This window comes from Contarinia nasturtii, unplaced genomic scaffold (genome assembly GCF_009176525.2).
Source record: "Contarinia nasturtii isolate CC-2019 unplaced genomic scaffold, AAFC_CNas_1.1 Cnas_scaffold_1037, whole genome shotgun sequence".
NCBI classification, from domain to species: Eukaryota; Metazoa; Arthropoda; class Insecta; order Diptera; family Cecidomyiidae; genus Contarinia; species Contarinia nasturtii.
In genome coordinates this window covers 8,333,702-8,350,009 of record NW_022198383.1, presented here as the reverse complement: position 1 = coordinate 8,350,009, position 16,308 = coordinate 8,333,702, and the positions used below count along the sequence as shown (strand labels likewise).

Here is a 16,308-nt window from a genome sequence, read left to right as displayed (position 1 = left end):
AGGCCACATCGTACAAAACGAAGAACGAACATTGACACCGCATCGAAAACAAACAAAAAACTCGCCAAAAATAGTCTCGAAGCACACAAAACTGAATGTGTATATACAGAATACACATTCAATTCGGGACAAAGTAGATGAGGTACGATTAGCAACAAAATCGTGTCCATTTCATATAATTTCTTTCTTCGAAACGTGGCTTCAAAAGAACATTACTGACATTGAACATTTTGGCAAACGTTATAATGTGTATCGTGGTGATCGGACGGAACTCACAAGTGATAGAATTGATGGTGGAGGAGTGCTGATTGCTGTTGAATGCCAATTTAACAGTGAAAGGCTGATTCTATCGGAGCGCAGCGGACTTGAGCACGTATGTGTAAAAATTTCGTTCGATTCGTGCGATATTTATGTATTTGCTGTGTACATTCGGTCGGTACATGAAACCGCAAAATTCTTGGAATTTGCTGAGATCGTCAAGCTGATTCCATACAATGAACATGACATTGTAATTGTATGTGGTGATTTTAATCAGCCAGGTGTCAAATGGGTCAAAGCCGATGACGGTGAATATTATTTGCCAATTAATGTGTCGACAGAAGGTGGCATTGCTGTTTTTGACACAATGTTCGACTGTGGATTCCAACAACTGTCAAATATCGTGAATCCAGCCGGCAATGTTTTGGATCTTGTATTCACAAACAGGTTCTACGAAATGTCGTTGATTGAATCGACAAGGCCATTGGTAAAATCGGACATTTGGTTTGTGCACTCGAAATGGAAGTGACAATTGATGAAAATGAGATCACATCACCGCAGTTTTCACAAATTTATGCGTATAACTCGGCCGATTTCGATGCGATGAATTCATTCTTCGTTGGAAATCACATTTTGTCAGAAATTAATCGAATAGATGACCTCGAGAATGCATTTCACATTTTTGGAAATGTTCTACACGAGGCGATCGATTCATTTGTCCCGAGGATAACCGTTCAAAGTGGCACTGATCCACCATGGTACACGAAACAATTGAAGCACATGAAAAATGTCAGAAGAAAAGCATACAAGCAAGCAAGGCAGACTGGCAATTTCGACGAATACAATAACATCATGGATTCGTTCATCCAATTACAAAGTCAGTTATTCAAATCGTACATCAGCCGCATACAATCACAAATCAAATCAAATCCAAAACACTTTTGGCGATTTGTGAATGATCGAAGGAAACGGAGCGATATTCCAGCTATCGTTGAGTATAATGATGTGACAGCGAATACCGACACATCGAAAGCGGAATTATTCGCTGATTTTTTCGAAAATCAGTACACACGAAGCGACATTATCGACTTGGATGAATTGCTGGATGAATGTGGAGACGTATCATTTGACTTTGAAATCACTGAAGCCGATGTGTTAAAGGCATTGCAATCCATTGACGCGAACAAAGGAGCCGGTCCAGATGGAATATCACCGAAAGTGTTGAAGAACTGCGCACACTCATTGTCGAAACCGTTAACAGCGCTATTTCGTAGATCATTTCAACAAGGATGTGTTCCAGATGCATTGAAAAAGTCCAGAATTGTGCCAATTTACAAGGCTGGTAAAAAGAGCAATGCAGTGAATTACAGGCCAGTTGTGATCATACCAACAATAGCCAAATTATTCGAAATTGTTGTCTATGCCAAAATCGACACATTTGTTAATGCGCAAATCAGCCACAATCAACATGGATTCGTGAAAAATCGATCAACCTCAACAAATTTACTGCAAATGGTAAATTTCACGATGGACTCAATGGTCAATAAATGTCAAACGGATGTGCTGTACACAGATTTTGAGAAGGCCTTCGATCGTGTGAACCACAAGAAATTGTTGCAGAAGTTGGTGAGATTTGGATTCGGCCGCCAAATTGTCAAATGGTTCCATGGTTATTTGACATCACGATCGCAGTTTGTTGGAATTGGTGAAAAAAAGTCAAGGACTTTCATTGTACCATCGGGAGTACCCGCGGGAAGTATTTTGGGACCATGTCTCTTTATTATTTTCATAAACGATATTGTCGAAACTGTGTCAAATGCACTTGTTTTATTATTTGCAGATGATCTGAAATTGATCCGCACTATTCATTCGCCCATTGATGCCATCATTTTTCAAAAAGCCATTGATCAATTGAGCGACTGGTGTAACGAAAACAACCTGCATTTGAATCTGAAGAAGTGCTACGTAATGACGTATGCAAAGGGTGCAAACGTAGTCAACTACGACTATACGATCGACAACGGTCATCATACGTTTGAACGGACCAAAATGCAAAAGGATCTCGGCGTTATTTTCGACACAAAACTAACATTCACTGATCACATCGATGCGATTGCAGCCAGTGCACATGCGGCAATGGGTTTCATCAAACGAACATTAAAGAATAAGTACACGATCGAATCTGCAAAAATATTATATTGTGCACTAGTTAGGTCAAAATTGGAATACGCGAGTATTGTATGGCTTCCATATCATCGTATCCACTCCGATAGAATAGAATCAATTCAAAAAGATTTTGTCATCTGGTCGTTACGATATGTATATCAGAGAGATGAGAATTATGTATTGCCACCGTATCAGTTTAGATGTGATGTTTTGAACATTCAACCGCTTTGGAGACGGCGTATAAATGCCACTATATTTTTAATTTATGACCTCCTTTTGGGTAAAATAGTATCTAGTTCGCTTCGAAATAAAATTGTATACACACGACAGCAATATAACGTAAACCAAAGAAATTTAAGAAATACAGAACTAATTAGAGTTAGAACATTTACATCGGAATATGCACATAACCAGCCATTTTACGTAGCTTGTAGGAATTTTAATTTAATAAGAGAAACGTTTTTAGAATCAGCATCGAGACAAATTTTTAGAAGTAATATTTTTAAATTGGAAAATGTAATATTTGTTGAACGGTGAAAACTGTAATTTTTATAAAAATTGTATTGAAAATTAGAGATTAAAACAATGAACACAATCGATATCTGCTGCTCCGAAGTCGACAAGGCTGGTAGCTGGATATTCGATCGGGTATAGTGATTCATTGTGAATGGTATTGTACAAAATGTTGTGATAAATACAGTCTGTGATCAGACGGTGAATAAATAAATAAAATAATAAATGAAATATTTAACAGTTTAACGCAGTTTAATCGATTCATTATGATTTTGCCAAACCGTGAAGGCCATATTGTCACAAACGTCAATTAGTACTCGGAATACGCATTAGAGGTGTTGTTAGCTACGGGCATGATCAGGCTTCGGATGCGGTCAATCAATATTTATAATTTCACCGACACCGTTTATTGTCAATAATGAAAACACATCTGGGCCGGTATTCTAGAACAATCCACAAAAATCGTTCGGAATCATTTGTTTATATAAACAACTCAGCTCAGTGTTATTGTTATAATTATATTAACACTCACATTACTACAATCACTATAACAACCACTTCTATTGTTTTCAGTCCGATTCAGCGCCTGACCGTAGCTAATATTTTGAGTGTGTAACAATTTTTTTTATATTTTCAATGTTTGGCGACAAATGTAGAGCTCTATTAAAGTTATATTTTGGTACTTTTGGTGTCCATATTTGACGCCAAACGTTGAAACGACAAAAAAATATTAGTTTCAAATGAATAGTCCGCTCAATATATTGTCGGAATAATTCCACTGTTGAAAGAGGTGTCGGAATAATTCCGAACAAAATAAGTGGAATATTGTTTATTTTTTTTTGTCTTATGAATAACGACTATTATTCTCGTTATGTGCTACAATATTATTCAAAACAATATTCATTCATAGAAATATGTTTTTCGGAATAATTCCGAACAAATTGATCGAAAAGTGGCATTAGAATAGCGGCCCTGGGTTGACGTCAATATTTTCTTGAGTATTTCAAAAGCAATCATATACAGTCAATAGAATTTGAAGTGTCTTTGTTAATTTGCGAAAGTAAGACGTGAATTGTTTGCTTATACCTTTAAAAGAATTGAATAAAAAAGTACTTGTTAAATGAGATAAAATTACAGCAAGTAGGATAAATTGAAAGGTGAACAAATGTATCATTGATCAATAAATGTAAAACATCATGTGAAATAACAGTTGCAAATCGACAAAACCAAATTTTCCATTTGTTTTCCACATTATAAATTTTGCATTCCAATATCTTTGTTCAGCAGATCCAGAACTATAATATAATTGCGCGTGTATATTAAACAGACAAAAATTTCAATTTCGAATATCAAACATACCTTTCCAAGACTATATAAGCGGGTTCAAAAAAACCGGCTTGACTTCAGTTTATTCACGTATAAAATTGAACAGTTGAAAATTGGTATTTCTTGAAGTTTATAGATTGTATGATGGAATTCTTTATTCGATCCCTATTGATCGGGACCTTAATTGGAATATTTGCAACGGTATGGTATAAACAATTGTGCATTGTGAATAAAAATTGAACAAAATATGTATTTTATCATTTTAGATCGATGTAGAATCGGTTGGCAATAAGGAAAATCTTCCTGATCTTCCTCTTGATGCGGATTGTCTTGAATATTTGGTTGATCGAAACACGAAAGAACACTTAACGAAACGCTATCACGATCAGGTTGAAGATCTTCGTCATTTTAGGGATAAAATTAGACTATACAAACAAAAGGAATGGTTAAATATGTTGGTATCGATTGTTAATGAAAATGGAATTTTATTCGATTCGTTGGTGGAACCAATTTGTGGCATTAACGAAAAAGTAACACTTTATACTGAGGCGCTTGCCAATGAAAAAATCGTTCATGATTTTGATATTGGCGTTCACAGCAACATAAAAAGTGTTTACGAGTTTGCAATTCAGTATCGCGTTATAGTGGAAGATTCATTTTTATACGCAAATCAAAATATTTCCAATGCCATAGAACAATACAAAGAGATAGGAAGCTTGGAAGAAGAACAGTTATTCTCACTCGAGGCTACCATGGAAACTTTAAAAAATACTATCGACGATAATGTGGCTTATACAAAGGGTGCCGTTAATAGATTGAGACACAGTATGGAAAATTTCATTGAATTAACCAAAAAACTTGCAAACATTCTGCATAAGTTGCAATTAACAATTCAATTAAAAGTACAAAATGTGGATCAACAGAGAAAGAAGGTTATGACTGAGTTAAAGAAGCAACTCACCTTATGTTTAAAAGAAACATTAAAAGGGGATTTGCAAAACAATATTAAGCAGAATATTGTCGGAATAAAGGAAGAAATGCAATTTGCAGAACATTCTCTCGGCTCCCTTTTCAAAGACATTGATTATGTTATGTCAAAGCAAGAGCCAGAAATCGAAAGTCCCCACATCCAGGAAACAACTACTCAAAATGTACCTCAAATGCAACTCGATCTTCCTCTTCCCATTTTGAAGCCGCTAACAATAAATACGAAAAAGTCGAAGGTGAAAGATTTAATTGACTACTTTAACCAATATACGAACATAGTTACTCCGCGTCAATTGGTTTATTCTGCTAAAACTAATGTTACATTGAGAGATCTTCTGAAAAAGGATAAAATTAACATTCCTACTGACGAAAAAGATCTTGTCAAGGCTAAAATACGCGAATTTGAAACGTCTAAAATTCCAAATAAAGTTCCAAAGGTACCAAAAGGGAAAAAAACTGGAGCTTCCTCGAGTAAAAAACCACCATTGAAGTGATTATTAATATTTTGATCTGAAATCGTTACTATTCTTTGCAAAGTTTGCATTGATAATGACACAAAGACGCATATTAAATATATGATGAAAGAAAGATGAAAAAATATTTTTTTTATTCACAATGAAAAATGACACACAATTTTAAAAGCATGCCGGTTCTTTGAATGCTTAGCAACTGTATTTTATTTATTCAAGCGAGAAAATACTTTTAAATTGATGCCTGAAATTGGTGCTCGAACTCCGCTAGTTGGATTAAATACAAGTGGTTTGTTCACGTGTTGCTCACCCAATTCAAATGAGAATTTTCGTAGCAACAAACAAATTCCGAGTTTCGCCTGAAATTTACCCAAACGTTTTGCAATACAATTCCTTGGACCATCGCCAAAGGCCAAATATGGCATTTCAAGGGAATTTTTGTTGGCACTTTGATCATCTTTAAACCGATCTGGATTAAATTTTTCGGGTTCATCGTAATATTTCGGATCGTAATGTGGTCCCATCACCGAAAAGAGAACTGGTGTTCCTTTTTCAATTATTAGGTTTGAATTTGCCACTTTGTAATCTTGTGTACACTCTCTTGAAAAGAACTCAAATGGTGGATTCAATCTCAGGGTTTCTAAAAGAAGAAAACCGTTGAAAATGCGACTTTTCAATACATCGCAAGTAAATAAAATAAATAAATACCATCAATACAACTCTCTAGATACTTCATGTCGGCGAGGGCTTCGTAAGTTAGTTTCCCATCATGCTTTTGAAGAACGTTTGTAATTTCTTCGTATGCTTTTTGTTGTATTTCTGGACATTTTGCAAACTCATACATGCAAAACGACATTGTGGTTGACGATGATTCATAACCTTTAAGAATTGAAATAATTGTAGTTTCTGTTCTGAAATAGGTTCGAGTATCAACTCTGTTTTAACTAACCCGCAATAAAAAATACGTATGATTGCGCACTCATTTCGTCCAAAGACAACGATTTCTCGTCGCTTGTTGTTTTCGTTGTCCAGTCATCGTCATCGTCATGCACTTTCCCTGTGTTTCTTAACTGCATCAATAGTTGTAAGAAATCTTTTCGAGAAACATTATTCTGCTCACGGTACTCCAATGTCTGACGAATGATATTCTTCATGAACATTTCAACATCCTTATCAGCAAATCGAATGCCCAATAATTTTGTAAGGAATGGGCTCAAAAGTGAGATATTGAAGCGAACAAGGTGTTTAAATTTTGGTTCAAAAAAACGCCATCCATATTTACGAAATTCATTGTCGGGATTTTCAAAGCAATCGATTTCAATGCCAAACGCAACAGATGCAATCACATTTGTAGTAAAACGAGCAAATACATCACGGATTTCAATTTCCTTTTGGGCTACGGCCAGTTTATTCAAATATTTCTCTAGTGCATTTGCACAATCAGTTATTGTTCCAAACATTGCTTTTAATTTACCCGTTGTGAACGCTGGTGACTGTTATATACAATTGAAAATGTATACAGGGAATGGAAGAGAAGAACAAAAAATGTAAAATGTGCACTCACTAGTTTTGCTCGCATACTTTTCCAACCGTCGCCGCTATATGAGAATAAATTGCTTGCCAGCGAATCAACATTATCGTCGTAATGGAAGCCTCGATGCCAGAAACTTTGGAAGTCTTTTATCAAAATGTCTCGTGTAATTTTTGGATCACGAACCAGTACAGCTGGGCGTATCGATGTATAAATACCTAACACTGGTGCATCCGTACTGTTATACAAATCTTGAAGACTTTGGCCAAATGACTGCTTTTTCGAAAATGTCGCACCAAAATTTCCAAATGGAAAAGATGGTGTTGCATATGGTATACCACGGCGTTTCCAGTACGAAAATATTTGTTTTACGTAAAAGTAAACAGTTGCAATCAGTGTTGCTAAAAGAACCGACACAATTATTTGAAACATTTTTGTCTTTGCTTAATCGGATTTTCACGTAATATTCTTTTCGAACGATCTTTCCACTTTAGCGTTAAAATGTATTTTATTGACACAATTTCCGTTCGAACTGTATTTATATAAGCCTGGCGTGAAAAATTATATTGTCACATACGTTGTTATCAATATTTGCAATTCATCCCTTTTATATTCATTAAAATGTCAGTTGTCTGTTACGGTATATGGACAGGTTGATTGACAATTGCTTTAATAAATGTTTGGCTTTACATGAAAATATTAATGTTATCATCTTGAATGCTACTTTTGCGTCAACAGATAGTATGGACTTCTATTTGTTTTATAGTTAATAGAACACAGTTATGTTATCTAATCAGATATATTAAACATCTTCTCTCTTCTTGTTTTATGATAAGTAAATCGGTGATTATTGTTTTTTATCAATTCGATATTGTGAGAATTGAAGCAGTTTATAATATGAACACTACATCCATAGCTGGGCAGACTGAAAAATCCAGGGGGGATGGGGTGGTAATTTTCTCAAAAACTCCTAGCAAATTGGAAAATTTCATCTATGATCCAAAAACCCTAGCAAAATGGAAAAATTCTATCCAAAATCATGAATTTTGTAAAGGGGTAACGCAAAAATTTGATGCCTCAGGAGGGGTTAGTCCCCCCTCCCCCCTGTCTGCCCACTGGGCAGTGCCCAGTTATGACTACATCCCAAGCACTCAAATTGCAGTGTTCGCCCGGGGCATTTGCATCGTGCGTCAGTTACGAAAACACGAAACCATGGCCTGGAAATGCCTATGTAATTTACATATAAACGAGTGAGACTCAAACATGTTCTTCTTTTTCCATCAAATTTACCAGTGGCGCCACCAATTTTACATGTAAGCGCATACAAAATTTTCAATATGGCTGCGCCCATGAGAGAGAAAATTTCGTCTCATTCATTTCCGCCCCATGCACGAAACAGAATACGGAGCGAGACACGAAGAGAACGTAGTGTATTTGCATATACGCTTCTTGCCTTGCGTCTTATTCTATTCTGCCATGCAAACAGCTGAAAAGGGGGAATAATGAATAAGACGCAAGGAATGAAGCGTATACGCACATACACGTACAAAACTAAGGTTATGATTTTGACAACACCGTGTTGTAAATTCTTACATTCTAACGAATGTTGTGAAGTAGCCAACAATTGTTGTCATTGTGAATACGTACAACGACAACAATTGTTGGCTACTTCACAACATTTGTTGGAATGTAAGCATTTACAACACGTTGTTGTCAAAATCATAACCTTAGTTTTGTCAGTGTACACTACTTTCTTCGTGTCTCGCTCCGTATTCTGTTTCATGTTTTCGTAACTGACGCACGGTGCGAATGCCCCGAGTGAAACCAAATGAATAATATCGGAGTATTTACAGTAGAGTAATATTGTGATATGTTAAATTAAATGCGATCTATCAAAAGGCGGCACGATCTATCAACGATGACACAGTAATAATCAATACGTGTTGCATGATTGAATACAATTCTATAATTGCACGTTTTTGTCACCATAACCCTCATTAGAAAAACAATCTGCTCGCTTTGAAAAAGATATACTTTGTGAATATTATTTAAAAATAATAATAATAGGTTAGCATTTTCATTCAATTCCATAGTATAGTATTTATTAATGGTTAAAATTTATAATCATTGCAGTAACGGAGATAAGTTTCTTAAATATATGGTTAAAAGAAAAATAAGCTCTTGATATGTGTGAAATATATTAAACGATGCACCTGCGTTTTTCGTTCTTATGATTTCAACACTAAGGGCAATACAACAAGCGGTTCGTTATTTTTTGGATTGTCAGAGTAAAGGCTCCATGTTTGTTTCTTGCAATCAAAGATACCTGTAATAAATGAAAAAAAATTAGGTTTTCATTTCGGAACGTATATATTTCTCTCATCAAATCCTTACCAACTGAGATGGTCTTAACATATTCATCGCCGCCATTTTCACGAAATACAGTGTGTATTTTTCCGCTTTGGTCGCCAAGCATATTTATTGCATCCCCTTTGGTCTTTGGTTTACCTAATCGATCAAACACTTCATGGCGTGCAGTGCTTGAATCAATAATCATTCCATCGACTTCTTCTATGGGAAGCCTTAAGTATCTATGAAATATACATGTTTTTATATAAATAATTGTATGGTTTGAATCTCAAAGTGTTGGCCCTTACTTATTGGCATGTACGATGCTTTCACCGCGGCTGGCAGTAAAAATATTCAATTGTGATTGATTTTCACCCGGTGCAGCTGGACCCATTTCAATATTATGGAATAAACGATCTCCTTCTTGCCTTCAAATTTATCGAACCGAAATTTTATTATCACAAAAAAGTTTCATTTTAAAATGAAAAGAAAATCTTGATTGATTCTTACTTCAAAAATGTTAGATTAATAGAGCAACCATCCGCTGCACCAACGCCGGTATCGCGTAAAATCTTTTGCGCTTGCTCAAAATTTGGTGCACTTAACAGTGCTCGTGTGATAAAATGCCGCGCTGTTATTTGTACAAGATTGATTTTGTTGTTTGCACAAGAACAAAAAAAGAGAATCAAGAGAGAAATTAGATTAAATCAGTTACAATTTGAATTATGGATAGAAATTCTATGTCAATCAATCTAGGGTACACTGTGAATATTCAAAGTTGAAAAATCCAACATCAGTGCTATCAGTTTCCAATTTTAGCAATAATACTCTAATTTAACGGCGAATAAATGCAAACTATTGCATTAAGATCGGTGCAAAAACAAAAATGCGGTTTGAATTCATTTGTATGACGGTGATATTGATTTGTCTCATTTATCGCCAGAGTGGAATTTATGTTTTTCATTTGTTCGCGTGTCGTAAATTTCAATCGATAAAGTCATTAAATTAATTAAAAACGCATTTTTTATATACTTTGTTAGAGATACTGAATAGTTTAGTCATTCAAATGAATATATTTACGTGTTTTTCCACTGTATAATGTTTTTGCACTCAATGTATTAATTGAATAGGCAAGACCATGGTGGTTATAGCCCATCGTGTAGCCAGGTAAATGACCTGGATAGCAAAGTGAAGTGAATCTTTCTTCTGACACCTAAAATGGTTACATTTATCGCTTTAATTTGGTTATTGGATATAAATGTGAATGATATGTCTGACCTTATGCTTTCCTTGTGGGCTCGGCTCGATAATATGCGCCGATACAAGGTAATAATGATTAAGAGTCTCTTGAAGGGCATCTTCGGTATGAGCAAGAATTTCCTACGAATATGGTGATATAGTTTAATTAACTCGATTGAATACAACACAGCGACAACTCACATAATCTGGTTGATTTACACAAATTGTTGAACATCCAATGGGCTGCTGATTAATACTATTCAAGCGATTTGTAGCATTTGGTGTTATGTCGTCCATGTGAAGTAAAAACAACTAAAAGAAGTCGTCATGATTTTATTGCATGAATTTATAATTCAAGCACTTATATGTATAATCAATTTGTTCAATTTTGGCGATAAATACCTTATGAAATTCAACTCCTTATGGTGTGCATGTTCGAATTAAAAAGTGTCAATGTGTTATAATTGAAAAATAATTAGCTTACTATGAACTCGAACTTACCAGCACCATGAGCAACTCCCTCAAGTTCACGTATGTACTGTGGAAATGATTCTTTAACACTGTTAAGTGTTTCATCGTACACTGCCTCTGATTTTTTTTAAATTTTAATTAATAAAAAAATTTACATTATCTTTTTGCAAAAAAAAAAAAAATTCTTCTGATTAAACTAACTTCCTTTCACTGTTTTGTATAAAGGTAAATATTCGTTGTTCAGTGGACCGCAAATTTCCAAGAAACTTTTTATCAATGCAGCAAACGTTCGGCCCTGCAATTATAAACGAATCAGTATTAAGTTCAATTTCTCAAATAAAAATACAAAAAGATGCATTTCTCGTTCGTTGTTCACACGAAATAAATTTTATTTTTTGACATTGTACGCGGCGAATCTCTTTCATTGATTTGCCTTGATGTTTAAATTTTTTTTCTTCGTCTTTTTTCAACCACAATAATGACCACATCTCCGCGGCAAAACGATATAAACAATTCTCGGTGTATTAATTGATGACAGTGTGCTGAAATGTAATTTAAAACTTAAGCGCTCATTGAATTTGTCAACCACAAAACGAACAGAAACAAAAATCATGTTCAAGTTCTCCATAGAGATGCATCTATTCTTGCGTATGTACAATTGTACACCGTATGTCTCTGAACAAAGACCATTATTCAATTATGGCATTTAAAAACGTTTTGTTTTCTACATTTTTATTTATTTATTTGTTTTTCATCATCTTCTCCGTATTTTTCGACGTTGTTGCTGTGTTTGCTAATTACAATTATTGTAAACTTAATAATAATGTAATAAACGTCTACATCAGATATGCGTTGATTTTTTTTTTTTGGATTTGAATCTATTGTGACCAGAGCAAAAGTGTGTGTAGTTTTATTCGAAAAATCGTGAAAATGAAAGGAAAATTGGTTGTCACCGTCATATCGTTTGCTTTGCTTCTGCGTGAGTATTTTCATGTTTTCAATAATGAGTACATTCAATTTTGGGTCAAACAATCATGTTCCACTTATCGAGGACAACAAAGATCAACATCAAAATTGATTAAAAAACTAATTTAATAAAAAGGTATTTTCCATATCGCCTCCCGATTGTTTAATGTTTGTTTAATTCATTTTGATTTATATAGAAGATATTAAAGTCAAAACGCATAACTCTTTTAATTTGTAAAATATAAATGTTTCTGAATTATTACAAAAATTTAAAATTTAAATTTTGATAAATACAATTGGCTGTGAAACAATTTAATTATATTTTGAATTCGTTGTCTACAAAATGCTGCATAATTATGCAGTTTTACTTAATCATTTTGGAACGCGACGCAGAATTTAAATGCATTTGTACAGTTTCCACTGTACGGTGATAAGCCAATTTTGCGCTTCTTTTAATTGGATTTTGTTTCTGAATACCTGAATGTGGTAAAACAAATTACTCAAATAAGGCATTTTGAATTTAAAAAAAACACATTTGCATGAGATCGAAAACAGTAGAATCGCAAACGAATTGCACGTAAAAGAGAAATTTGCTCTTAATTAAAATTCGAACTTTTTTCACAATATAAATTGTGTACGGGTTTGCATTGGATTATAAATTTCTTATCAATGGAAAGTATTTTTGTCTCTTATCAAGCAATTTTATGATCAGATAAAGAAATATCTTCATTTTGTTTTTATACTTTTGACTTCGAGCCCAGCTTTAAGCCAATTTTTTAATATTTACAAAAAAATGAATTTAATTTTATTACCACATCGAATCCAACGTCGTAGTGAGTCCCTTTGGTGTAAAGAATCGGAATGGCTTGCCTGCGTGGAATATTTTTTCCGTGTGGCTGTAATTGCTGGGTCGCGCTCATATTTTCTTTTTCTATTATCGTTCGATATAAAAATCAAATGGCATTAACTTAAGCATGTAGGAAGTTGCAAAAAAAATCAAGGAAACGGAAAAGTTCTTAAACATTATTTGAATTTCAACTAATTCTAATGCACGATATTAAATATTACAATAAGAATTGGTTAATGCTTTTAACACTTATTGCTTTCGATAAGCATTAAGATTATGAATTTAAAAAAAAAACTCGTTTCCATACTTTTCAAGGTTTATTTAACTGAATTGTTCTTTGCTACTTTGTTTTAATTCCTTAAGGTTTTTTTAATCCAAATTTCACTTTTAATTCAACTATATTCAATTGGAAACCAAAATCATCTGATTCACTTGACTGTATGAGCAATGAATGAATGAACTTTATGAAAAAACCTCAATTATATACACAGTGCTCACATTTCCATGCGCTATCACAATAAAGGGGATCCATAGTATTTGAAATTGTTTGGCACGTTTTAAATGTGGTCGTTACTTTGCCGATGTATCGTTACATGAACTTTGATTGTGTGCCTGTGCGGTTGACTTACATCGAAATGAATAACACAAACGATAAGAGAGACGATTTCGCTTCTACACAACTATAAGTGTATGTATCCGAGTGGAGTTTTTTATTTATTTTTAAACAAAAATCAATGACGAAAGCGTTGACCACACAATGCGACACAAATGAGAATATTGTTGGTAATATTTGGACGTGAGAACGTTGAACAGCTGATATTCCATAATAATGAATTGTTAGCTATGACATCGTCAACACGCATACTCTTTACATTTCAGAGCTATTTTTATGCAAACACCGAACGTTGGTGGGACATTTGTCTTCAACGAAAAACACACACAAGAAATAAACAAATATTTATGTTCGAAGAAAACTTGTATTTCATCTTTACATATTAAAATCAACGATTGATAAAAGGTAAATGGTTGAATTCTTAAATAAACTGACTAATAAGAATTCAAATCTTATTTAAGCACTTCAATTTGAACACATCAAATAAACTCCTTGCATTAGGCAATTTTTACCGGAACTATTGTAAATACACATTTTTTTAACGGAGAAAATTTATTCAAGTATGTTACTCGGTTTCATAAGAATATATGGATTTTTTATTTATTTATAAAGTTCGAATTAACAGATCTTCAATTTTTCATATACCACACGGATGCGATGTCAAAACAAGATGCACTTGGTTTGAAGTTTTTTTTTAAATAATATGAAGTTACTGTAATTGCACATGAAAATAATGAATTAAAGTAACAAATCCAACTATTATTACTACGGTGAGAGTTCACTCTTAAAAGGGTTCCAATTACCTCAAATTTTCAATAAAGACTGAGTCCAACGTTTCATTTTTTTAAAAAAAGTGAATCATTTTAGGATTTCTTGCATAAAAACCATTCAATCGTAGAAAGATCATTAATATTCTAGTATGACCCTGAATTATTAAATCATCTGGTTTTTTTATTGCGTCTGAATAAAAAAGGTATTATTTGCAGTGTGGAATTTCCAAACAAGTTCGAAAAAGTATTGATAATTAGAAATACGCCCAGTTGATTGTTTCATCGTTGATCAATTCATTCAGTTGGTTGTCTCTGATTGAAGTGGTTGCAAGAAGATGTTTGCAATGCTCGCACCAACAGTGATTGCTTTCACAATTTTTCTAATTTACTCCCAAGTAAGTATCACTTTTTGCTGCTTTTTGTTTGATTACAGTCTTTAAAGAAATTAGAAACTGTATTTCTGTGTCTTGTGCAATTTTCGACCAAATTTAATTTTAAATCTAAATAACTATTTGCTGTCCTAATAAAAATAGGTACTTGCCGATGATCCAAGTGAAATAGATGAAGAGCAGCGCGTTCAAAGTCTTCTACTAAAAATATTAACGGCCGGTCTGCAAGAATCACGATATGCAGTATTTGAATACACCATCAAACAGTATCACGATGAATGCTATGAAAAAGTTCACAAAATAATTGCTGCTGCCAATAGGCCAAACAAATCAGAGCAACTGGAACGGCTAAAAACTCTATACGACAATCATATAAAGAATTATCCAAAACAAAATCGACAGGCCATTTTCGACAATCAAAATCCCGAACCAATCGCTAGAAATGCTGGTGTCGCAACGAATGCACTTTGCCATCAAATGTTTGGTTTTACGTTGTAAAAAAAAAAGTTTCTCTCGATAATTAAATCACTCCAATTCGCTAATCATAGGATTCTTGGTGAAATATAATTAACGTGTAAAGTGTCTGAAAAAATGAGATCGAAGGGAAAAAATAAAATAAAGAAGCTGTTTTAATTAATATTCACAAGATCGTTTCTTCTGCTTTATGTATTTGCTGAAAAAAAAACATTGATAATGCCTGCATTGATTTTTTTATTGAATATCATTCATTCAGTTTGATGCTGTTGACTGAAAGAGATTAAACAGCGATAAAAGCGCAGGTTCAGCGCATTCAATTTTATCTTTCAAGTTTGTTGATTAATTTCTTTTTGCAAACTCTCTCACAAACCAATCACATTGTACAAGTTTATGCACGTTAAACGACATCAGCGAGAGCACGCTCGAGATTCTTTGCTTTAAAAAAAAAACATCTCAATTCCAATCAATCTCACACACTCTTACAAAACAAACACAAAAGAATTCCCATCGCACTCTGCGATGTGATCTACACTCTCAGTTGTCAGTGTGGAAAAAAATGGAAAAAAAAGAACAAAAAACAAACGTGATGATGATTTTTTTTTTATTACACAGAGAATGAACGGAAAACAAACAAGTTTATTGTTACTAATCAAGTGCTGCTGCTGCAAAAAAGATTCCGGTATATGCACGATCTTTTGTGAACAGCATATTATGCGTGTGATGCACACATTTACATGTGAATGTGAGAGAACTTTCTTTAGAATTAACCACAATGTGTCTGTATGTCGATGCCAACCATGCTATTGGCTATGATGGGTTAGAATAAATTTTCTTTATATGCTGTGCATTACATACACTTGAACTTCACAGACATTCATGTAGCACATAGGCAATTCATGATTTTTATCATGCATTATGGTGTGTGGATGCCATATA

At 33.9% G+C, this 16,308-nt stretch overlaps 5 protein-coding genes across 5 annotated transcripts in view; 2 read left to right on the top strand and 3 right to left on the bottom strand.

Moving 5' to 3' along the window:
* LOC116343742 (histone H3.3) overlaps positions 1-229 on the bottom strand; it is a 50,592-nt gene extending 50,363 nt beyond the window's left edge. The window contains exon 1 of the mRNA XM_031771958.1: positions 217-229. Coding sequence (XP_031627818.1) covers positions 217-229 — 13 coding nt within the window. The remainder of the gene's footprint in view (positions 1-216) is intronic.
* Positions 230-4,328: 4,099 nt separating this feature from the next.
* Positions 4,329-5,848, top strand: LOC116344069. Its single transcript, XM_031772449.1, has 2 exons — positions 4,329-4,464; positions 4,530-5,848. Exons 1-2 carry the CDS (start codon positions 4,405-4,407, stop codon positions 5,742-5,744), a joined length of 1,275 nt encoding a protein of 424 aa, XP_031628309.1. The 5' UTR covers positions 4,329-4,404; the 3' UTR covers positions 5,745-5,848.
* A 52-nt stretch (positions 5,849-5,900) lies between these two features.
* Positions 5,901-7,799, bottom strand: LOC116344068 (probable cytochrome P450 6d5). The gene is made up of 4 exons (XM_031772448.1): positions 7,285-7,799; positions 6,670-7,213; positions 6,429-6,599; positions 5,901-6,360 (listed from the first exon to the last, which is right to left on the bottom strand). Exons 1-4 carry the CDS (start codon positions 7,681-7,683, stop codon positions 5,927-5,929), a joined length of 1,548 nt encoding a protein of 515 aa, XP_031628308.1. The 5' UTR covers positions 7,684-7,799; the 3' UTR covers positions 5,901-5,926.
* Positions 7,800-9,325: 1,526 nt separating this feature from the next.
* LOC116344357 lies at positions 9,326-13,599 on the bottom strand. Its single transcript, XM_031772852.1, has 12 exons — positions 13,431-13,599; positions 13,089-13,207; positions 11,512-11,605; positions 11,341-11,427; positions 11,242-11,258; positions 11,041-11,151; positions 10,879-10,980; positions 10,681-10,813; positions 10,111-10,231; positions 9,909-10,028; positions 9,646-9,842; positions 9,326-9,577 (listed from the first exon to the last, which is right to left on the bottom strand). Exons 2-12 carry the CDS (start codon positions 13,194-13,196, stop codon positions 9,480-9,482), a joined length of 1,188 nt encoding a protein of 395 aa, XP_031628712.1. The 5' UTR covers positions 13,197-13,207; positions 13,431-13,599; the 3' UTR covers positions 9,326-9,479.
* Positions 13,600-14,775: 1,176 nt separating this feature from the next.
* LOC116343615 lies at positions 14,776-15,541 on the top strand. Its single transcript, XM_031771795.1, has 2 exons — positions 14,776-14,901; positions 15,040-15,541. The coding sequence occupies exons 1-2, from the start codon at positions 14,842-14,844 to the stop codon at positions 15,391-15,393; spliced, it is 414 nt and encodes a 137-aa protein (XP_031627655.1). The 5' UTR covers positions 14,776-14,841; the 3' UTR covers positions 15,394-15,541.
* The last annotated feature ends 767 nt before the right edge of the window (positions 15,542-16,308 follow it).